This window comes from Rhinoraja longicauda, chromosome 3 (genome assembly GCF_053455715.1).
Source record: "Rhinoraja longicauda isolate Sanriku21f chromosome 3, sRhiLon1.1, whole genome shotgun sequence".
NCBI lineage: Eukaryota > Metazoa > Chordata > Chondrichthyes > Rajiformes > Arhynchobatidae > Rhinoraja > Rhinoraja longicauda.
In genome coordinates this window covers 19,454,724-19,478,619 of record NC_135955.1, presented here as the reverse complement: position 1 = coordinate 19,478,619, position 23,896 = coordinate 19,454,724, and the positions used below count along the sequence as shown (strand labels likewise).

General features: G+C 41.2%; 1 protein-coding gene across 2 annotated transcripts in view; it reads right to left on the bottom strand.

Moving 5' to 3' along the window:
- Positions 1-699: 699 nt before the first annotated feature.
- Positions 700-23,896, bottom strand: part of cntln (centlein, centrosomal protein) — a 354,488-nt gene continuing 331,291 nt past the window's right edge. For both annotated transcript variants that reach the window (XM_078396868.1, XM_078396869.1), the window contains exon 27: positions 700-1,031. In XM_078396868.1, the coding sequence (XP_078252994.1) occupies positions 930-1,031 (102 nt within the window). In that variant the 3' untranslated portion in view covers positions 700-929. The remainder of the gene's footprint in view (positions 1,032-23,896) is intronic.

The following is a 23,896-nucleotide window of genomic DNA, read 5'->3' as shown; positions in this document are numbered from 1 at the left end:
CATTGGTTGAGCTCTCTGATGATCATTCATTCATTCAATGGTCATATTTCGGAGGAGAAAACAGATTACAATATTTTCAAGGTAATAATGAGTCACACGTTTCATGTTGACATTGTCCCATCATAGGGAAATACTGTATGTACAAATGAAACTGCTCGCAGCTTGGAATTTCTCTTTCTGGTCATTCTCCAATGGAAGGACGGAACATCGACACCAATTTCACAACTGTTCAAATCAGTAATTAGATATTAACAAGTTTTAAACTTTCACATCATCTAAATCTATTCAGTAAATAAAAAATAAATTAAAATGTGAAAAGGACGAGGCAAGAAACTAATTAAAATTTTTATTAAATATAACTGCATATTGAACTATGTTTTCTCACAAGCAATAAAGTAATTCTTACCAACATTTCTCGTAAAATGGACATAAAGATACCAAATTAATTTGTAGTGAAATCTATGATAGGATATTGACAACCACACGCTTAAATCAGTTACATTTAAAAAAAACAGTATTTATAAATTGTGAATCTAAAGTAATACATTTAATGAGCAGTTCAAAAAATGAATTCTTCCTAAATTCAAAGCATAAATATATGAGACAATTAATGTTTAAGGTTCATCAAAAAACACTCTAAATATAAATTATTTAATATTAATATCGAATGTAATAAATGTTTTTAGCAAGAGATGGGGAAGTAAGCGATTTATTAAATTAATATCTCTATACTTTAGGGGAATAAAATACATATTGCAATGAAAAATGTTTCCATTCTTTTCGATGTATTTTGTATTAACACAGGATCAGACATTGCAGAAGACAACAAAGCCTGTTCCGATTTTAGCATCACACTATTCTTTTATTCCGTTGTAACCCATCAGCCAAAGAACATTGCTGTGTGTATACGGTAAGGCAAAAAAAAACTGTCAAAGGTCTTCTTTTGGGAGCAATGCATATTCTTTATCAAGTTTCTCTTTCTCTGCCATCTTTTCCAGGAGAGCTTCCATTAAACCTGGGGCACAGGGAAACTGTAACACAAAAAGGAATTAAGTGAAGCAGTACATGCTGAAAGATGCTCAATTCAACCCTGTCTCAGGATTATACAGTATCTGGAAAATAATCGAATTACAATGTATGGGCCCTGACATTAAAATTGTCAATATCCATTGTAATATCAGGCAAAACCAAAAATGTAAGTGAAAAGAATTGGATTGCCTTTCCTAAATCAACTAGGTTTCTCCAATAACACCATTGCTGTGTCTCCAATCCCTTTCCTTTGACGTCTCTAATCCCTCAACAAACTCAAACATGCAAAAGGCAAGTTACTTATGATTCCTCTGACAATCAGCATGCCAATCGTGGCACTCTTCTGGACCACATTCTTCATGGTCAAGGAAAGGCAAAATGTTGTCATTCAGATCCCGTTTAAAAGCGACATGTGCCAATTTTGATTTTTTTATTAGATTTTAGAGTTTAGAGTTACAGTGTGGAAATGAGCCCTTCGACCCACACCAACCAGCAATCACCCTGTACACTAGCACTATCCTACACACCAGGGACAATTTACATTTTACCAATGCCAATTAACCTACAAACCTGTATGTTTTTGGAGTGTGGGAGGAAACCGGAGCACCCAAAGAAAACCCATGCGGTCACAGGGAGAATGTACAACTCCGTTCGAACAGCACCCGTAACAGGATCAAACTTGGGTCTCTGGCGCTGTAAGACAGCAACTCGACCACTGCGCCACTGTGCTGCCTTAAATCACCCTTAACATTCAATAAGCCAGAAAACAAACTGCACGGTGCAATCAAACAGAGAATGCTGGAGATACTGTTCAAGTCAGACTACCCGAGTGAAGAGAGAAATAGTACGGTATTTGGTTAATGATCATTGCATCAGAATCAGGAAGTGTTAGACTTCAAATGTATTCTAAATTAAAGAATCTTTGGGAATGTCTTTAAAAGGATGGAAGATGAGAAAGAGGGCCCAAATGGCGGTGACGGTAGTTGAAAGAAGGTAGTGAAGGCTTATTAATTGGAGGAGATATAAATAGAGGGAGGCGAATGAGAAGAGAGGAGAAAGAGAAAAAATAGCCTTGAACATTGAGATTAGGGCTGCCAACTGACCCGAATTAACCAGGACATCCCGTATTTTGGGCTAAATTAGTTTGTCCCATACGGAACCGCCCTTGTCTCGTAATAGTAGGGTTGCCAACTGCCTCACTCCCAAATAAGGGACAATTGGTGACGTCACCGCTCCGCGCCCCACGTGACCTCACCCAGCCAGCGGCCACGTGTTCCCGCTCCACCAATGGTGGTCACCCATGCCGGGAGATGGGTTGCTACGCAACCTCCGTTAGGCGGCGCCCGGGCCTCTGGACCTAGACTGTCCGCAGCTAAAATGTCGGAAACCTAGTGTCGGGACCTACAGCGTTGGGGCCTATAGTGTCCGGGCCTACAATGTCCCCCCAGGCCCGGGGGGGCGCTATAGGCCCAGAAGTTGCAGACCTCGACACTGTAGGCCCCGTCGCTGTAGGTCCTGACAGTTAGGTCCCGACAGTTTAGGTCCCGACAGTTTGGGTCCTGACACTCTAGGTTTCTGACATTTTAGCTGCGGACAATCTGGGTCCAGAGGCCCGGACGCCGCCTCCCGGCCCGGGCGGCCGCCATTGGTGGAGCGGGAGCACATGGTCGATGGCTGGGTGAGGTCACGTGGGGCGCGGGGCGGTGACGTCACCAATTGTCCCTTATTTGGGAGCGAGGAAGTTGGCAACCCTACTTGAGATACAAAACAAAACATTTACTGGAAATCTGAAAAAAGTGGATATTGCAGATACTCGGCATGGTGGGCTGTACCTGTGGAAATAGAAAAATAAAGTTAATGTGACTTGTTTGCTGATCTTTCATTTGAACCTCATGGTATCCTTTGGAATGGATGTGCTCTGAAAAGTGGGTACCCAATCTTATTTCGATTTTATACTGGAGAGAACACGACATTGAAATATAATGCCAAAGAAATTCCATGCCTGTGTACCATTCCGTTGTGTGGCACTTTTCCCGTTCAACCACAGGAGATGCAATACCTGTCTATCACCTTTCCCCTTGGGTCTGTGTCTAGCCCTTGAAGAATTTTAAAGTTTTCTGTGGGATCCACTCCCTTCAGTACTTAATATTCACTGTACCATACTGGACAGTGCAATATTCACTTTACTTCAGTGAATACTGACCTAATCAACCAAATCTCCCCTTAGTACTGACAATACTGTCACCTCAGGAACAAGTCGAATGGACACAAAACTCCAGATCACCTAGGCCCTAAACAGGCTTATGTACTCAATCCTCTTGCAACAAACCATTTGCCTTCCTAAGAGCAGAGGGGGGCGGGGGGGGAGGGGGAGGGGGAGGTGTTATTCAAAGTTGGGGAATTCGATGTTCATTCTGTTCGTAAGCTCCCCGAGCAGTCCTATCATTTAATTCCACCATGACTGATCTAAACCTCAACAACCTTTTTGAGCCTTTGTTTCTTATCCCTTAATATCTCACTCTGGAAAATTTCAATAGGCCTTCAGTCATTTCGAGAGATATCCACACCTCCTGTGGGTAAAGCAATGCTCCCTGACATGACTTCTGAATGATCCCACTTCTAGCTTAAGATCATGTCCATTTCTCTGAATTATTCCACACTCGAAAAGGGTAGTAGGGATAAGCCTGGCTTATCCAAGACAGGCTGATGAGCTTTACTTCAGTAGTTAAGTGGCTGGAATATATTCTAAGAGAAAGGATTTATGTTCATTTGGAAAGCCAGGGACTGAACAGAAGGAGCCAGGGGACTTTATACAGGGGAGATTATATCTTACAAATCTGTTTTGAGTTTTTGAGGAGACAACTCAGAAAATTGATGAAGGCAGAGTGGTAGATGAGGTTTACATGGACAGAAGCTCCTAGCCCGCAGAGAAGCTGCTGATTCGGTGGACCCGGCGGACCGTGGCCTGCAGGGTGGAGGCTGCCGAGCCGGCCCTGCTCGTCCCCTGAAGACCCGAGACCAGGAGGATGGTGCCGTTAACGATGATGACGATGAGCGAGGAGCAAGGCTAGTAGGATGAGGAGAGGGAACTGGGGTCTGGCCTACCGTGCCCTCAAGGTCATCTGCTGGAGGTGCCCTCAAGGCACAAAAGTGTAGGGGCGATGAGAGGACCGTCACGTCCAAGGAAGGTGATGACTGGAGGCCTGCAGCATGGTGTCTCTCATGCATGTGGGCTCAGTAGACTATTTTTGTTCACTTTGCTAATCATGGATTAGATATGGCACTACTAGACTGCATGTAAGAAAAGAAATTCACGTTATTTGTGAAAGAAGCGTTTACACATGTGACAATAAAAGCACGATTGAACCATTGGCTTCTGACCAGGTCCCATGTAGCAACATCGAAAATAGGTACAGGAGGCCATTTGGCCCTTCGACCCAGCACCGCCATTCATTGTGATCATGGCTGATCATCCACAATCAGTAACCTGTGCCTACCTTCTCCCCATATCCCTTGATTCCACTACCCCCTAGAGCTCTATCTAACTCTCCTTTAAATTCATCCAATGAATTGGTCTCCACTGCCTTCTGTGGCAGAGAATTCCACAAATTCACAACACTCTGGGTGAAAAAGTTTCTTCTCACCTCAGTTTTAAATGGCCTCTGCTTTAGTCTTAGACTGTGTCATTGGGAACATTTTTCCTGCATTTAGCTTGTCCAGTCCTTTTATGATTTTATACGTCTCTATAAGATCCCCTCTCATCCTAAACTCCAGTGAATACAAGCCTAGTCTTTCCAATCTTTCCTCATATGACAGACCCTCCATCCCAGGGATTAACCTCGTGAACCTATGCTGCACTGCCTCAATAGCAAGGACGTCCTTCCTCAAATTAGGAGACCAAAACTGCACACAATACTCCAGATGTGGTCTCACCAAGGCCCTATACAACTGCAGAAGGATTTCTTTGCTCCTGTACTCAAATCCTCTCATTATGAAGCCCAACATGCCATTAGCTTTCTTCACTGTCTGCTGTACCTGCAGGCTTATTTTCAGTGACTGGTGTACAAGGACACCAAGGTCTCGTTGTACTTCCCCTTTACCTAATCAGACACCATTGAGATAATAATCTGCCTCCTTATTTTTGCCACCAGTGGATAACCTCACACTTATCTACATTATACTGCATCTGCCATGCATCTGCCCACTCACTCAACCTGTCCAAGTCACCCTGCAACCTCCTAACATCCTCTTCGCAGTTCATATTACCACCCAGCTTTGTGTCATCCGCAAATTTGCTAGTGTTCTAATTCTATCATCCCAATCATTAATACATATTGTAAATAGTTGCGGCCCCAGCACTGAGCTTCGCGGCACTCCACTCTCCACTGCCTGCCATTCTGAAAGGGACACATTTATTCCTACTCTTTGCTTCCTGTCTGCCAAACCAATTCTCTATCCATGTCAATACCCTAACCCCAATACCATGTGCTCTAATTTTGCTCACCAACCTCCCGTGTGGTACCTTATCAAAGTATTTCTGAAAGTCCAGGTACACTACACATCCACTGGCTCTCCTTCATCCATTTTACCTATCACATCCTCAAAAATGTTCAGAAGATTAGTCAAGCAGGATTTCCCCTTCATAAATCCATGCTGACTTGGACCAATCCTTTTACTGCTATCCAAATGTGCCATTATTACCTCTTGAATAATTGACTCCAGCATCTTCCCCACCACTGATGTCAGGCTAACTGGTCTATAATTCCCCATTTTCTCTCTTGCTCCTTTCTTGAAAAGTGGGATAACATTAGCTACTCTCCAATTCACAGGAACTGATCCTGAATCTATTGAACATTGGAAAATGATCACCAATGCATCCACGATTTCTTGAGCTACCTCCTTGAGTACCCTGGGATGTGGACCATCAGGCCCTGGGGATTTATCAGCCTTCAGTCCCATCTCAATACTATTTCTCGCCTAATGCAAATCTCTCAATTCCTCTGTCTCCCTTGATCCTCTGTCCACTAATACATCTGGGAGATTGTTTGTCTTCCTTAGTGAAGACAGATCCGAAGTACCTGTTCAACTCTTCCGCCATTTCCTTGTTACCTATAATAATTTCACCCGTTTCTGCCTTCAAGGGACCCACATTTGTCTTTACTAATCTTTTTCTCTTAACATACCTAAAGAAGCTTTTACTGTCCTTCTTTATATTCTTGGCCAGTTTCGCTTCGTACCTCATTTTTTCAGCCATATTGCCCTTTTTGCTATCTTCTGTTGTACTTTGAAAGTTGCCCAATCCTCTGGCTTCCCGCTACTCTTTGCAATCTCATACATCTTTTCTAACTTCCCTTGTCAGCCACGGTTGCCTCTTACTCCCCTTAGAATCTTTCTTCCTCTTTGGAATGAAATGATCCTGCATCTTCTTCATTATGCCCAGAAATTCCTGCCATTGCTGTTCCACCGTCATTCCTACTAGGATCCTTTTCCATTCGATCTTGGCCAGCTCCTCTCTCATGCCTTCATAGTCCCCTTTGTTCAACTGCAACACTGACATTCCTGGTTTAACCTTCTCCCTCTCAAATTGCAGATTAAAACCAATCATATTATGGTCACTACCTCCAAGCGGTTCCTTTACTTGGAGTTCCCTTATTAAATCTGGTTCATTGGACAACACTAAATCCAGAATTGTCTTCTCTCTGGTAGGCTCTAGTACAAGCTGCTCTAAGAATCCATCTCGGAGGCACTCTACAAACTCCCTTTCTTGAGGTCCAGAACCAACCTGATTTTCCCAGTCTACCTGCATATTGAAATCCCCCATAACCACAGTGGCATTACCTTTGTTACATGCCAATTTTAACTCCTGCTGCACCTTACACCCTATATCCAGGCTATTGTTTGGGGGTCTGTAGATAACTCCCATTAGTGTCGTCTTACCTTTACAATTCCTGTAATACAATATGGTAGGCTGTTTCAGAAGATTAAGGATCAAGGGATCTGTGGTATATTGACAAACTGGTCCAAAAATTGGTTTAATGATAGGAGGCAGCTGGTTGTGGTGGGTGGATATTTTTTTCACTGGAAATCTGTAACAAGTGGTATACCACAGGAATTGGTGCTTGGGGCTGTTTCTGAACTGTATGATTCTATGAGAAAATAGATTTTCCATATCTACTCAACGAGTTATAGTCATAGAGCGTGGAAACAAGTCCTTCGGCCCAACTTGGCCACGCTGACCAACATGCCCCATCTACACAAGACCCACCTCCCCGTGCTTCGCCTATGGGATCATCCCTCATCCTCATGCACTCGAAGGAATAAAGTCCTAGCCTTCTCAACCTCTCCCTATAGCTCAGGCCCTGAGTCCTGGCAACATCTTCATAAATCTTCTCTGGATCCTTTCCAGTTTGATAACATCTTTCCTAGAAACATGGTGACCAAAATAGAACACATTACTCTAAATGTGGCCTCACCAATGTCTTATACAACTGTAACATGACTGTCCAAATTCTATACTCAATACTCTGACTGATAAAGGCCAATGTGCCAAATGCCTTTTTGACCAGCCGATCTACCTGAGATGCCACGTTCAAGGAACTATGTTCCAGCACTCCTAGATCTCTTTGCACTACAACATTCCCCAGAGCCCTACCATTCCTGCCCTTGTTAGACTTCCTAAAATGCAAAACTTTACACTTCTCTGATTTTATATCAACCATTCCTCATCTTACCTGCCCAACTGATCAAGATCCTATTGCAATTTTTGACAACTATCTTCACTATCTACAAGACCACCCACTTTAATGTCACCTACAAACTTGCTAATCATGCCTTGTACATTCCCATCCAAATCATTAATATAGATGACAAACAGCAATAGGCCCTGCATCGAACCCTGAGGCACACCACTATTCATAGGCCTCCAGTCCGAGAAACAACCTTCCACCTTAACCCTTTGCTTCATCCATCAACCTAATTTTGTATCCATTCTGCTCTCTCCTTGGATCCCATGTGATCTAACCTTCCAGAGCAGCCTACCATGCAAAACCTTGTCAAATGCCGTGCTGAAATCCATACATACAACATCTGCCTTCATCATCCGTTTTGGTCACATTTTCAAAAAACTCAGTCAAATTTGTGAGATATGATCTTCCACGTACAAAACTGTGCTGACTATCCCTAATCAGCCCATGTCCATCTACGTGCATGCATATCTTCTCTCTCAAACATGTAACATTTCTATTTTTTCATAGCTCCTGATCGGTCTTGACCTGAAACGTGACCTATTCCTTCCCTCCAGAGATGCTGCCCGTCCCGCTGAGTTACTCCAGCATTTTGTGTCTACCTTTGGCGAAATAATAGATTTTCAACTGTATTGCAATAGCAATAATACCAATGAAATGTATAATAAAGTAAAATCAAAGCTAAACCAGGCAGATCTGTGGCAGGTGAATGTAATCATGATAAGTGCAACGTTATACATGTTGGGACATCAAATATGAGTGGGGCATGCAATCAGTGGGCCGGGACACTCCCGGAAAGCAGGCCCGACTCGCCCAGACATGGCGCCGTGGTCTATGGAGAAGCCAGCGCAGAGCGAGGCGGTCAAAGAGCGGAGGTCAAGTTGGGCCGAGGACGAGGTCGGGTCAGAGCCTTGACGGAGTCGGGCCGAGGACAGAGCCTCGGGGTTAGACGGGCTGAGGACGGGGTCAGGCCGAAGTTGACGGGCCGCATCGCCGAGAACAAAGGGAATCCTGTGTGGGGGGGCATCACTGACAACTAAGGGGGACACGGTGTGGGGGAGCCATCAAGAATTAAAGGGGACCCAGTGGGGGAGCTGCCGAAAACTAAGGGGGACCTGATGAGGGGGAAGAAGGGATGCGTATTTTTCGTAACCCTTTGGACTCCTTTGTGGTAATCCTTTTGTGTAGTTTGTATGCAAAAAGAAATATTTTCACAGTACCTAGCTAGGTACAAGTAACAATAAAATATCACCATCATCACCGTGAATGATTGGGTCCGAGGGAGTATTGGGTAACAGAGGGACCTTGGTGAATAAATTCAACGTTTTTTAAAGGTGGTAGCACAGATTGATGGGGTGGTGATGAAGGAATGTGGAATGCCCGCCTTCATTAGCCGGTGCACAGAATGTAAGAGTAAGGAAGGTATGTTGCAGCTTTCTGAAACATTGGTGAGGCCACATCTGGAGTATTGTATGGCTTTTTTGTTACCACAGTAGAGAAAAGACATGATTGCTCTGAAGGCTGTTGAAGAGATTTACTATTACACAGCATGAGATGGAACGTTGCAGTTATGCTGAGTCTTGTTTTCCTATGAGCAAAGAAGGCTGAAGCGGGCCCTGAAGGAGGCGTTCAAAAAATTACAAGAGGTATAAATATGTTCGACAATAGTAAGCCTTTCCCCATAGCAGAGGCATCTATAACTAGAGGGCATAGGTTTAAGGTAAGAAATACAGTAATACGTTTAGAAATGGTACAAGGATGATTTTTTTCACCCAAGGAATGGTTGGAATTTGGACGCTTCAAATATTTAAGAAGTGCAGGTCCTCCCCAGGTAATGACAGCGTTCCATTTCTGAAATGCAATAAAAATGAACTGGAGACGTTGGTTCATACCAAAGATAGACACAAAATGCTGGAGTAACTCAGCGGGTCAAGCAGCATTTCTGGAGAAAATGCGTGGGTGATATTTCGGGTCGAAAGTCCCGACTCGAAACGTAACCTATCCATTTTCTCCAGAGATGCTGTGTAAGTACTTACTGTTTGTAAGTCAAAAGCAATGTATGGGAGAGGATCACAAAACAACCATGACAATAGTGCAAGCAGGCATGAGAAGAGCAGAGGAGGGGACGTAGGGAGGGAAAGAGGGTGGGAGAGAAGGCATATGGAAATACCCCATTCCCAACTGTTAGAAGTTCCCAGAGGTCCTGCAACAGCTGACAAATGCACCCCGTCGGTCTCCCAAACATTTGCTCGTATGTACGAGCTGTGCATTAGTCAGGTTCTGTAACTAGTTGAGGCCTTGAATCGTCAAAGCATATAAGGCAATGGAACCAAAGTCTGGTAAATAGGATTAGCACTCCCCCCTCAAAAGGGCTGGGGGAGTACCTTCACAGCAGCAGCTCAAGAAGGCAGCTCTACCACTTCAAAAGTATGGATAGTGAATAAATGTTGTACCAGCAAAGTCTACTTATTGTAAATGAATGAATAAAAAGACACATTTCTATTTCACAAATCACCTCTAGAGGGCAATAGTCTTAAGTAAATAACATCAGGAAGCAGCTGCTCAAAGTTCAGACTACTATTTATTCTATGTGGTACTCTTTTTCAGGAATACATTCTGATCTTAAGATCCTTCACCAATCTTAGGTTCATTACTAACATGACCACAGTTGCTACATTCTTGTTCACTCTCCCTAAAATTCGTCACAAACAACTCCAGTAGAAGACATAATTGCAAAGGTGCACGATAATGTCACTTTGACATGGTCTGTGACATGTGGTTCAAAAATAACAAAGAAAAGTAGTGAATGTAAGTCAGTCCACTTTCTGTTGAGTATGCTGTTCATATCTTATTGCACTATTCATGGTTTAATGATCTTCTTAATGACGTGATTTGCAATAACACTTCATCTTTCAACAGCTATTCATCCTCGGCTGCCAGATCAATAAAGTATGTTTCTGCTGTCTCCAGGGGACATCCACATTACAGGAATCTGTTCTTTGTTCCTGAAAATAATGTGTTAACAAGATTTTTTTCCCACACAAGTTGTACTACTTCTATTTATATTCTTGATGCCTATTGCTATTACCATTGACTGCTTGAGGAATAGATATGAGAAGGTATCAAATTCTGCACTTTTTCTAAGTGATTTCAAAAAATACACAATAGTTTAAATTGAAATGTCCTGAGGAAATTACCTATGATTTTCTTTTAATTCAGAAGAAGGTTGCCTTTGTCATCCCACTAGATTGCAGTGCGTGTGTGCTTCCAAGCAAAATAAATGGGTTGCATTCGGGACTGGGGTAACTGACCACAGAACGCAGAAAACAGAATAAGAAAGTAGCTGGATATTTCAACATATTCACACAATGGTCCATCATGAATCTGGGTAACCTTGAGATCTATCCAAACACAAACTATATTTTGTTCACAACAATTTACCGTCAACGAATTAAATGCCAATTAAATTCAATGAATTTAATTAAAAAAGCCAATATCTTATCTGGCCATTTTCTCTTTGCTATTTGTTAAAAATTGCTGTGTATAAATTGGCTACCAGGATTTCCACATAACAGCACTGTTTGCATTTCTGAAGTATGTGATTGTCTGTAAATTGCTTTGGGACATGTAGAGTGAGTGAAAGTTTGTATAAAAATACATCGTTTTAAAGATTTCAGTACAGAATAGAAGTGCAAGGATTTACTTCCACACCACTGTCTTAGGTTACACAGAACAGAATGATCTTGCAGCAATGTTCAATCATACACAATGTATTGGTCAGCAATTTTGTGATGTTCCTTTAATTGAACATTTCAATGAAATATTTCCATTGATATTATTTTCCAAATAAGATAGAGATTCTGCAAGTGATTTAGTCTAATGTATGTTACTGCCATGCAACAAAGTTAGGTTCAACATGGCTTATAATACAAGCTTTAGCTCTTGAGCCCTGGTGAGAACCCGCCTGATGCATTTTGTACAGATCTGGTCTCCCACCTAATGAAGATTATACTGGTTGTAGAGAGAATCCAGCAAAGATTAACCAGATTGATTTCCAGAATGGTAGAGGATTTCCCTGAGCTGTTAAGCAGTCTGCACCTACAGTTTCCCTTGAGTTTAAAAGAATGAGACCCGTTTTCATTGATATGTACAAAATTCTTAGTGAATTAATATAGGATTAGTGTAAATGGGTGATTGATGGCATGGACATGATGGGCCAAAGGGTCTGTTTTCATGCTATAATTCTCTCTGATAATGAAAGTAGTCAGCAGGTCAGTGAGTACCTGTACGAGTGAAAAAGAGTTCAGGTCCATGACTACACTTCACAATTTATTTAGAAGATCATTGAGTTCTCGGTCCATAGTATCTCTCTAGCACTTTGTTTATATCAGACTTCCAGCAGCAGTATTTTTTTTGAATATTCAATGGGGCTTGATGGGGTGTATGGGGCTGATATTTTCTACAGCTTGGGTATCTAAAGCTGGAGGCCATAGTCTCAAAATAAGGGGCTGACCATTCAGAAATGTGAGGTGAAGAAAGGTTTTTATACGTGACAATTAATCTTTGAAATCCTCTATATGTGGACTATGGAGGTTCATGGCTAAGATAATCAGGGACATAGATTATTAGTCTTCGGTATATTAAGGGGTTAAGGAATGTAGGGTTAGTGCAGGTGGGCTGGAACATGGGGGTTAGCAAGGGGCCTAAAGGCCTACTTCTGTTATTTCTCATGTACTTTGGGATTCCAATGCTAATTTCACTGCCCATTTAAAGAATATTTACTCTGAAACTTGTATTTTTTTATTCTGTGTTACATCCGCTCTTACACGAGCTTGCACCACCCACAGTGACTAGAGAATAATTTCCTCAGGCACACTGTTAGAAAGACAGATGAGTCGCTGAAGATTAACCCAACATGCTGTATTCAACCAGAAAACTAAAGATGAAATGCTCAACGATTAACAATGCAAACAAAGAACAAGTTGAAGTTATTTGATGAGAAACTCCCCTTAACACTCTGCAGCTGAGTATGAAGGGTCACTGTTGTACCATTCATGCCAGTCCATGGTAATACTTTTCATCTAGATTGAGTGCTATTGTATCAGCTTAAATAAAAAATGAATTCACAAAAAGCAAATCTGTAATTTTAGGGAGGCCTCACAAATTAATTCAAGGTTGTATTTCTTTGGCAGATTCTCCTCGCAGCTTTATAAATAGTGAAGAATTATGTGGCTTATTGTAATATGATACAATTTCACTGTGGGATAATTTAACTAGAGAAAAAAAAGAGAAGAAAATCATATGTGCAGAATATCAGGCCTGCATGCTGCATACCTATCAGTACCTATCAGGAACACAGCGCTGCAGCAGCAGAAATTCTTCTCCCTTGTACTTTCTTAAACCCATGAATTAAGCAAATGGGTTACTACCAGAATGATTCAGAGAACATTGATGATTACCACTGGTTACTCCATGAAGAATGTGATTACTGGATAAGCTTGTTTATTGCACGACTTTCGGGGTAATAACATATTGACAAAAGTGCTGTCAGGTACAGCTGGATCTGTGAATCTGAGATTCCGCAATGTCATACTGTGGCCTCACAATAGAAATCGCCCAAACATGTAATTATTTAAATCTAAGTTATGTTTCAATTTTATTCTTACTTCATTTTATATCCCTCCAATTCTGATTAGGTCATTTGATCGACAATAATTGCTTTAAAACAAAATTAAAAAACATAAAGTATATTATAGCGAACTAAAAAGCTGAAAAAAAACTGCTTCAATGATGAGAGAGTGTTAACAATTGAGCATTAAAATAATCATAAATGTCTAATCATATGTCATTCCGCTTCCACTCTGCAACCTGGCCCCTAAATAAAAATTACCAAAGCAAAAAATAAAACTTACCAACCACTTAGGTTATAGAATAAAGAGATTGCCCAAGGGAAGGGAATGGGAGTAACGCAACTCTGAGATACCAATTATTCTTTTTATAATAGTAATAATAAAATGCAGTTGAACAGTAGTCTCCAGCTTTCCCCAGTCACATTGTTAGAAATACAGATGATTGGCAGAGGATTAACCCAAAAATGCTGTATTTAACCAGGGAAGATAATTCTCCAAATTTACACAAAAATGAATAACTATTGTTGGCTTTATGCCAATGTCTGGTGAGATCCTTTTAATCACTATAGTCTATATTTTGAAATACTGCAGTACTGAAATCTTCCATAGCTTGATTAGTGTAGCTTTATCTCCATTCCAGTAAAATAATTTAATCATAGGAATACACTTTGAACAAAGGATAAATTAATACAATCTTCAATATATAGTTTAGCAAAGAGTCGCAAGTACATTTAAAGCTCCTGATACAGCTAATAAGTTATAATTATTTGTGCACTGTGCCATAATGGCAGATAGGATTCCCAGGGTTTACTTAATGCGTTTTTAAAATAGTGCCAGCTTAAAAAAGAATCAACCTAATTAATCATAATTGGGATATGCACATGACACATAGAAAAACCTGTCCTTTTCTAAACCCTTGCACTGTCACAAGGGGTTTCACACTGCTTTCAAACGAATGTATTAGTTTTCCAAATGCATTCCAAAATCCCAAGTGAAATTTTGGTAATAGATAAATTGTGTTTAATTTTAAAATGCAACAAAAAGATTTCCAATGTTCCATATTCTTAACAAAATGCTGCTGTAAAAATGTCTGAAAGAATTTAGTATTTTAATATTTCTGATTAATTAATCTATAAATTCAAGTTAAATATTAAGACTTAACCACAATTATCAAAAAATGTAATAAAGCTGGCTACAAAATGTGCTTCCACAGCCTCTTTCCCCCAAAATATTTTAAAAAACAGGATCGTCACTAATTTTTACAAGGTATCATTTGTGGTGCAACAGTGATAAATGAAATTTCCCATTTCAGGATTCTAAGCTGACACAAGCTCATTTAGTCGCTTAAATTAAATCACTGCAGCACATTTGTTGATTGACCTTTTCTGTTCATTGAACTTTACACTTTATTTTGAAAATAGAACCAGCTTTGATGAAATTCTTTCACAATGAATAATTTAATACAGTTACTCCTACAACTGCAGCAAAAGCAATGTATAAACAAAATTAACTCTGAAAATGTGCAGCATATTTTAATTCGACTGGAACACAGCATCAAATACCAAAGGAGTATTATCTTCAGCTATTACAGGACTAAATAGCGCGTTATAGATCTAAATAACAACGAGAATATTAGAATGTTTTTGCTGATTTGGTGAATACAATGAATAGTGTACCGTGTTGTTGATTTATTTGAACTCTGAAGTTCTGACGAAATCTGAAGGAAAAAATGTGGTCTTCATTTTTTGATACAGGTTCAGCATTTATAAATCTCCAGGATACAGTGACATTGTGATTTCAAACACGCTGGTATTCTGGCCTTTTTCTGCATTTGCATTTATCTTTTTGTCTATACGATTCAAAGCATTATATCTCCCAATACGTCAGGAAAATTAAGCCTGAGAAAAATAGCTGTGAAAACACGTGTTTCAGTATCACTGCCACTGTCCTACATCAACAAACAAGAAAAATGTGAAGTAGCACAAATTCACAAAAATCTTTTCTCTTCTGCCTACACTGCAGTCCTGAGAATTCATTTAAGATCGGCATTATCTGAGGGTAATTTTTAAAGTGGGAGCTTAGACTTTTCCCCACAGGTACAACATAAAGATTTTGTATATTTTAAAAACGTCATTTGTGGGGCATTGGTTACAATGGGTAATAAGTGTAAAATTGATGAAACAAAATCAGGAAAAAGAATAAACAATCTGTCAGAAGGGTCTCGACCCGAAACGTCACCCATTCCTTCTCTCCCGAGATGCTGCCTGACCTGCTGAGTTACTCCAGCATTTTGTGAATAAATCGATTTGTACCAGCATCTGCAGTTATTTTCTTATACTACCTGTCAGAACTGTCAGGGCGGCACGGCGGCGCTGCGGTAGAGTTGCTGCCTTACAGCGAATGCAGCGCCAGAGACTCAGGTTCGATCCTGACTATGGGCGCCGTCTGTACGGAGTTTGTACGTTTTCCCCGTGACCTGCGTGGGTTTTCTCCGAGATCTTCGGTTTCCTCCCACACGCCAAAGACGTACAGGTATGTAGGTTAGTTGGCTGGGTTAATTAAATGTAAAAATTGTCCCTGGTGTGTGTAGGATAGTGTTAATGTGCGGGGATCACTGGGCGGCGCGGACCCCGGTGGGTCGAAGGGCCTGTTTCCGTGCTGTATCTCTAAATCTAAAATTAAATTAAAAAATCTAATAGCTCGAACCATTTCGACCACAAGCGATTGTAATGTTTGTAAAATGTTCCAAGAAATCCAACTAAAAATTGTTTGCAGTAAAAGAAAGAGTAAGAATTTTTCCTCTTTCACTTCTTATCATGATTTGTCTAATTACTGGCAGTATTTTTTTTACAAATAGATCAATAGAATATGATATCTCTAATCAACCTCATAGACGTCGTCATTCTTTTAAGTGCTGTCATTGTTGTACCCAAAGTAATGAGAGGTGCATTTGGGTACAGTAAGGTCCCTCCGACAGAAGAGAAATTAGTATACAAAAATAAATGTTCTCATGTACCCATAAATGTTCCTTGACATGTTGGTTAAAAATGCCCACCTGCTGTCTCTTTCACCCAGTGGCACCTCTGAAAATGTAACACTGCGCTGCAAAATCATTCCAGATTCTGTGCACGAATCCTGGTTGGAACCCTGGCTCAAACAGAGAAATGCTACCCACCAGGACAAAGCTGAAAATGATTAAGAAAGTGAAGCTGGAAATTTTTTGAAAGCAAGGAGTAGAGAACATTCCCTCCACAAATTCTGCCTGGCACAAGGTCCTCCAGCACTTTGTGTTTTGCTCAAAATTTTCTGCACCTGCAGTTTCTTGTGTCTCTGTATCTATGTAGCAAATTTCATAACGTTAGGTATCCCAAAGTGCCTTCCAGCCAATGCAATTTTGGAGTGTAATCACAATAGTAATTGAGAGAATACAGTTGACAATTCACACCAAAGATTTCACAAATAACAGATGCAATCACCTGACGATCAGTCCTGAACAGCCAGTCAGCCCAAAATGGCATGGTGTTGTACTAGCACTAGTCACACCACTCGAAATATATGTTGTTTTATTTACCTCATGTGGCTTTGATATCAGTTCTTTCATGTAGAGGCCACTGACTAAACTCTTTGTCATAATTAAAATAACAGCTTGCCATTTTGGTTGAGATACTCACAAACAACTCTTGTTCTTTCATCCCCCCCCCCACCCCCCTCCCCACCTGCAATCCCTGCAGTTGTTTCCACCATGTTCTTTCAGCTCACTCCTGCTTCATAATCACTGCCGCACAAAATAGCCTGATTTCTATTGATCTCCGGATTGTGATCAATTTTCAGTCAAGGAATTCAGTGGGTTCTGATCTTCAAATCAGCAGAATTGCAATTTAAAACACATGTGCTATAATTTCTCCTCTTCTGCGCTTACCAGTGCGTTGGCATTTACCATTTAACAAAGCAAATGTGCAGATGAAACTCACTGAGATTTTTTTGTGAATAATTTTAGAGCAAGTCCGATGCTTCACTCTGAATGAACAGTCAATTTCAGTCAATCAACAGAGCATAGTTCAGAAACTGCAATGATAAATAGGCGTGAGACCCGGCTTTCAAATCACCCATCAGACATTTCACAAAATGTCTGGGGGGGGGTTGCATTCCGATCAAAGTCATTGAATTAAATAGCACAGGCCCTTCGTCCATGCTAACCAAGGTGGCCTCCTGACCTCGTCCCATTTGTCTCCGTTTGGCTCATACTCCCTTCAACCTTTCCAATCCGTGTACCAGTTCTTTAAACATTTCAACCTCTACTCTGGCACTAGTGACTATTCTACTCTGGCTACGCCTCTACTCTGTCACTACCTCTGGCAGCTCTTTCCATATACCCACAACCCTCTGTGTGAAAAAAAATTGTCTCTCAAGTCTCCTTTAAACTTTCTCCTCTCACCTTAAACCTACACACCCTCTCGTTTTCTAGCCTGGGAAAAAAGACAGCGACAATCCATCTTATCTATGCTCCTCGTGATTCAGGTGCACATGAAAAGGCTTGCCTATTAATGAAGCACCCACTAGGCCCAAGAAGTTACTTTCACAAGTTAAATCTCAATCTTTCATAGATACATAGTTAATAGGTGCATGAATAGGCCATTCGGCCCTTTCGATTCAGCACCACCATTTAATGTGATCATGGCTGATCATCCACAATCAGTACCCCGTTCCTGCCTTCTCCCCATAATCCCTTGATTCCGCTAACCCTAAGAGATCTATCTAACTCTCTTTTGAATGCATCCAGTGAATTGGCCACTGCCTTCTGAGGCAGAGAATTCCACAAATTCAAAACTCTCTGGGTGTCATATCTAAGAAAATAAGAATAAAATATTTAATTTTTTTAAATCCTTATTTTTCTTTGTGCCCTCATTATATTTTGCGTTCTCAATGTCATAGAGTCACACAGCATGGAAACAGAAAGATGGTATGCAGAAATGCGTAGTTGTATCCCATTAGAAAAAGCAACATATAATCTGAGAAATGGATATGACTTCTTCTTGAAGGTGTGGAACCCATTCATTTTAAAGCTAGGATTAAGAATTGGAAATATTTAAATTCAGGATTGTTTTGATACCTTTAATAAGAATTTAATAAGAAATTACCCGGAAGTGTCTCCTTCTGGACTCCAGGTTTCTTTCTTTCTCTCTTTCTTTTTCTTTTTCTTTTTCCTTCTTTTTAACTGGGGTGTGGGGGGAAGGGGGGGGGGGGGTGTGGGAGGGGAGATAATACAGAACAATACGTGTATAATCGAATTTATAATGTAGTTATTATTGCTTACTATGAAATGTAAAATGTATGAGTTCTGTTAAAACTTAAATTTTTAAAAAAAAATGTTTTAATTTAAAAAAAGCATGGAAACAGGCCATTCAGCCCACACAGAAAGTGCTGTATATTTGCCAAAACACCCAGACCATCACACAAACCAAGCCCCCTTCTTTGGACTCCATTCATACCTCACGCTGCCTCGGCAAGGCCAGCAGCATAATCAAGGACGAGTTGCACCCTGGCCACTCCCTCTTCTCCCCTCTCCCATAAGACAAAAGGTATAGAAGTGTGAAAACGCACACTTCCAGATTCAGGGACAGGTTTCTTCCCAGTTGTTATCAGGCAAATGAATCATCTTACACACAACTAGAGAGCAGTGCTGAACTACTATCTACCTCTTTGGTGACCCTTGGACTATCGGACATTGCCTTGCACTAAACCTTATTCCCTTATCATGTATCTGTACACTGTAAATGGCTCAATTGTAATCGTGTTTTGTCTTTCTGCTGACTGGTTAGCATGTAACAAATGCTTTCTGCCGTACCTCGGTATTCATGACAATAAACTAAACCGATCAAATCAACATTCAGCATCCTCACATATACTTCCTCCAGTAACCTCCTCAAAAGCACCTACCAAACCGCTGTCTACCAGCAAGAATGAAAATGACAGCAGAAACTGGGAAACACCGCAAGTTGCAAACACCTCAGAGCAACCCCTCCCCATTCCTGAAACGTTCTATCCACCTGCTCTGTGGGAACACCTTGGCCAGAAACACTGCAGCTCTATGGGAGTCACCATCTCTTGTATTTAGATTCAATGACAATGAAGGACAAGGCAATATATTTCCAGTCGGGATGATGTGCACTTGGAGGGAAATGCTGGTGGTCCCAAGCATGTGCTAATCTCTTTGATTGTAGAAGTTAGGATTACAGTAAATGGTTGCTGGTTATGGTCATTGTGTGACTTGAATGTAAAATTGCTCCCTGTCAGCACTCGCCTGAATGTTGTTTCAATATACAAACATCCCAGTTGCCGATTTTAGAAATGGAGAGAAGGTCATTCGTTGATGAAGCAGCTGAAGATATCTGAGTCTACGCCTGCCCTGAGGAACTCCTGTAGCGAAATCCTAGGGCTGGGATAATTGACAATTGGCTTCCATCAACTACAACCATCCTTCCTTTGTGAAATTATTATCCCAACAATGGAGTGCTTCCTCCTGCAAGGGCCAGCTTATCAGTTTTACCAGGGCTCTTTGATCCACTCTTGATCAAACGTAGCTTTGATGTAAAAGGATGTCGCTCTTATCCTGTGAATTCAGCAGGAAAGCTGCAGGAAGTGGCATTCTCTTGCTCAATAAACATTATTGTTGTTAGTGGGAGTGTGCTGTTCACTGGTTGGAAGTCAAAATTAAACCCTCCCACAACTCATCACCTTGTTAATAATTTGGATGATGGAATTGATGACTGTGGCCAGGTTTGCGGATGATACGAGGACAGGTGGGGGGACAGGTAATGGTGAGAAAGCAGGGAGTCTGCAGAAGGACTTGGACAGGTTGGGAGAGTGAGCGAAAAAAGTGCCATATGCAATACAGCATAGCAAAGTGTAGTCATGCACTTTGGAAAAGGAATAAACGCGTAGACTATTTTCTAAATGTGGAGAGGATTCAGAAATCGGAGATGCAATGGGACTTTGGAGCGCTGGTACAGGATTCCCAAAAGGTTAATATACAGTTTGAGTCAGTAGTAAGGAAGGCAAATGCAACGTTAATATTCATTTCGAGAGGATTCGAATATTAAAGCAAGCATGTAATGCTGAGGCTTTATAAGGTGCTGGTCAGACCGCATTTGGAATATTGTGAGCAGTTTTGTGCCCAATATTTGAGAAAGGATGTGCTGGTGTTGGACAGGGTCCATATGAGGTTCACAAGAATGATCCCACGATGATTGGGTTAATGTATGATGAGCATTTGACGGCTCTGGCCCTGTACTCGCTGGAGTTGGAAGGGGGGTCTCATTGAAACTTATTGAATAGTGAAAGGCCTGCATAGAGTGGATGTGGAATGGATGTTTCCACTAGTGGGAGAGTCTTGTACCTCAGGGCACAGCCTCAGGATAAAAGGGCGTACCTTTAGAAAGGAGATGAGGAGGGATTTCTTCAGCCAGAGGGTGGTGAATCTGTGAATTAATTGCCATGGATGGGGGAAGGAGGTCAAGTCATTGGGTATTTTTAAAGCAGAGGTTGACAGGTTCTTGATTAGTAAAGGTGTCAAAGGTTATGGGGAGAAGGCAGGAGAATGGGGTTGAGAGGGAAACATAGATCAGCCATGATTGAATGGCGGAGAAGACGATGCGTCAAATGGCCTCATTTTGCTCCTATGACTTATGACATTGATCTGGAAATTATATATTTTGTGACAGCTTAGAAATGGACCAAGCTCACCTTTGTGCCTCACTTATCCCAATAAAACATCTTCCCTCTCATTGCTTTTCCCCTACTCATGCTGGTTACACACCCACTGCCACTCTGCTGCATTAATTATGATTTAAGTCTGTCGAACCAGTCTGCCTAACGAAGAGCTACCACTATTACTTTGCACTGAATGGAAAATCTGGACCATGATGGATTCTGCCTCCTTTTTATAACTGGCAAAGATGAAGAATGTAGTAGAGCTCGAGTCTTTTCAATTAGATAACCTGTCGATTCGAATTCCTGCCAGGTATCTGGTTTCCGGAGTGCAAACTAGTTCTCAACCAACATAAATATTTATTAAATGCCACAAACCATTTTTTCTTTCAGTGTTTGTGAAGTTTTAACTTAGACTTTGCTGGGGAAATACACAGCTACGCTTACATAGTTTTTCAAAGATGTGAAAGATGCTACTGCTGCCTCAGCAGTCTAATTCCTTTCTGTAATGTACCTAGGGTGGACATCTTATTCACCATGATTGCTGAATTTTCCCTGAGTGCAATAGTGGATAAACATTTAACAGAGCAACTGGTGCTGTGCTGCCGTTCAACCTGCCAGTAAAGAAAGATAGATCAGCCATTAGAAAATAAGGAGGATGACTTTTTAAATGTTATTGTGTTGTCATAGTGGAATAAGGTATAAAATAATGGTGCAAAATGATCCAAGGGGACACAATGCAGTACATTATGTCCAACAGCAGAAGCAGCAGTTCCCAATCTTCATAAAGACTGCTCCATTAAATTTCCTCCAGTCAATAATTAGGATTCCACAAATAAACCTAGGCAATTAAATCAATACTGTTGGGCAATTATCTCAGAGATTCTGCACTCAGTGGCACAGAAAGACACTATATCTTGGACTGCATAATCAAACATACCAATGTAATTTCTATCAAGATCTTGATTTAGTTAAAATAATTGGAGAAGTAAAAGGGAATTGTTTTTTCTCACAAGAGAGAATAAGCACAGCAATGGATTATGTTCACTGACTTTTACCTTTGGAATATTAATATCTTTTATGATGCAACCAAAAATGTCTTTAGCTCTTTTTTCAGTTAAAGGTATTAGAAAAAAATACCAACATATAGATTATTTGAATTAAAAGAGCCTTTATCAATACATTGCAGATGACCATAGCAATCAAACTTTAATCTTCACTGCACCACTTCTGCTCTTTGAAAGAGCAATCGAGTTAGCATCACATGAGAATCCTAACAAGTTGTCCATAGGTGCTCAAAGCTTGCAACCGAAAGTGTGTAAAACAATTTTTCACAAGCTTTATGAATAAACATGTGCTGATTTTTGTAGAAATGTAAAGCCTTCTTTTATTAACAAATGATATTAGAACATCTAATTTATTACCGCATTTCTCTTGCAGCCTACATATTAATTTATTTAGATTCAACGATGTGTTAAAAATGAATCTCAGTTTTGGTAAGTTGCTACAGATATCAATCTTTCATTTTGTGATTCTTTGGTTAAGAATTCACGATTAAACAATTCATACAAGATTCCTCTGAAACATCAAATCAAACAAGATTTAATTTCACTTCTATTATATCTCTTACATCTATTACAAACCTACTGACTCCCACATCTATCCAGACTGCACTTCTTCCCACCCTCCCTTCTGCAAAGGCACGGTAGCGCAGCGGTAGAGTTGCTGCTTTACAGCGAATGCAGCGCCGGAGACTCAGGTTCGATCCTGACTACGGGTGCTGAACTGTAAGGAGTTTGTACGTTCTCCCCGTGACCTGCGTGGGTTTACTCCGAGATCTTCGGTTTCCTCCCACACTCCAAAGACGTACAGGTATGTAGGTTAATTGGCTGGGTAAATGTAAAAATTGTCCCTAGTGGGTGTAGGATAGTGTTAATGTACGGGGATCGCTGGGCGGCACGGACTTGGATGGCCGAAAAGGCCTGTTTCCGGCTGTATATATATGATATGATAATTCCAATTCCTCCGTCTATGCCGCATCTGTGCCCAAGATGAGGGGTTCCATACCAGGACATCCGAGATATCCTCATTCTTTAGGGAATGGGGGTTCCTCTCTTCCATCATAGATGAGGCCCTCACATGGGACTCCTCGGTATCCCGCAGTTCCGCTCCTGCTCCCCCTCCCCGCAGTTGCAACAGAGACAGAGCCCCCCAGTCCTCACCTTTCACCGTCGCATACTGCATATAATCTTCCGACATTTTCGTCACCTCCAACGGGATCCCACCACGAGCCACATCTTCCCATCTCCACCCCTTTCCGCTTTCTGTGGAAACTGTTCCCTCCGCAACTCCCTGGCTAACATCATTTCCCACCCAAACCACCACCTTCATAGTTATGTTCCCCTGGAAACGCAGGAGATGCAACACCTGTGCTTATACCTCCTCCCTCGACTCTGTCCAAGGACCCCAACTGTCCTTACAGGTGAGGCAGAGATTCACTTGCACCTCCTCCAATCTCATCTACTGTATCCGCTGTTCCAGGTGTCGACCCTTATATGTCGGCGAGACCAAGCATTGGCTCGACGATCGTTTTGCTCAACACCTTCGCTCAGTCCGCCTAGGCCTACGCAATCTGCTAAACACTTTAACTTCCCCTCCCAATCTCATACTAACCTTTCTGTCCTGGGCCTCCTCCACTGTCAGAATGAGCCCCTAAGCAAATTGGAGGAACAACACCTCATATTTGACTTGGGCAGCTAACAACCCAGTGGTATGAATATTGATTTC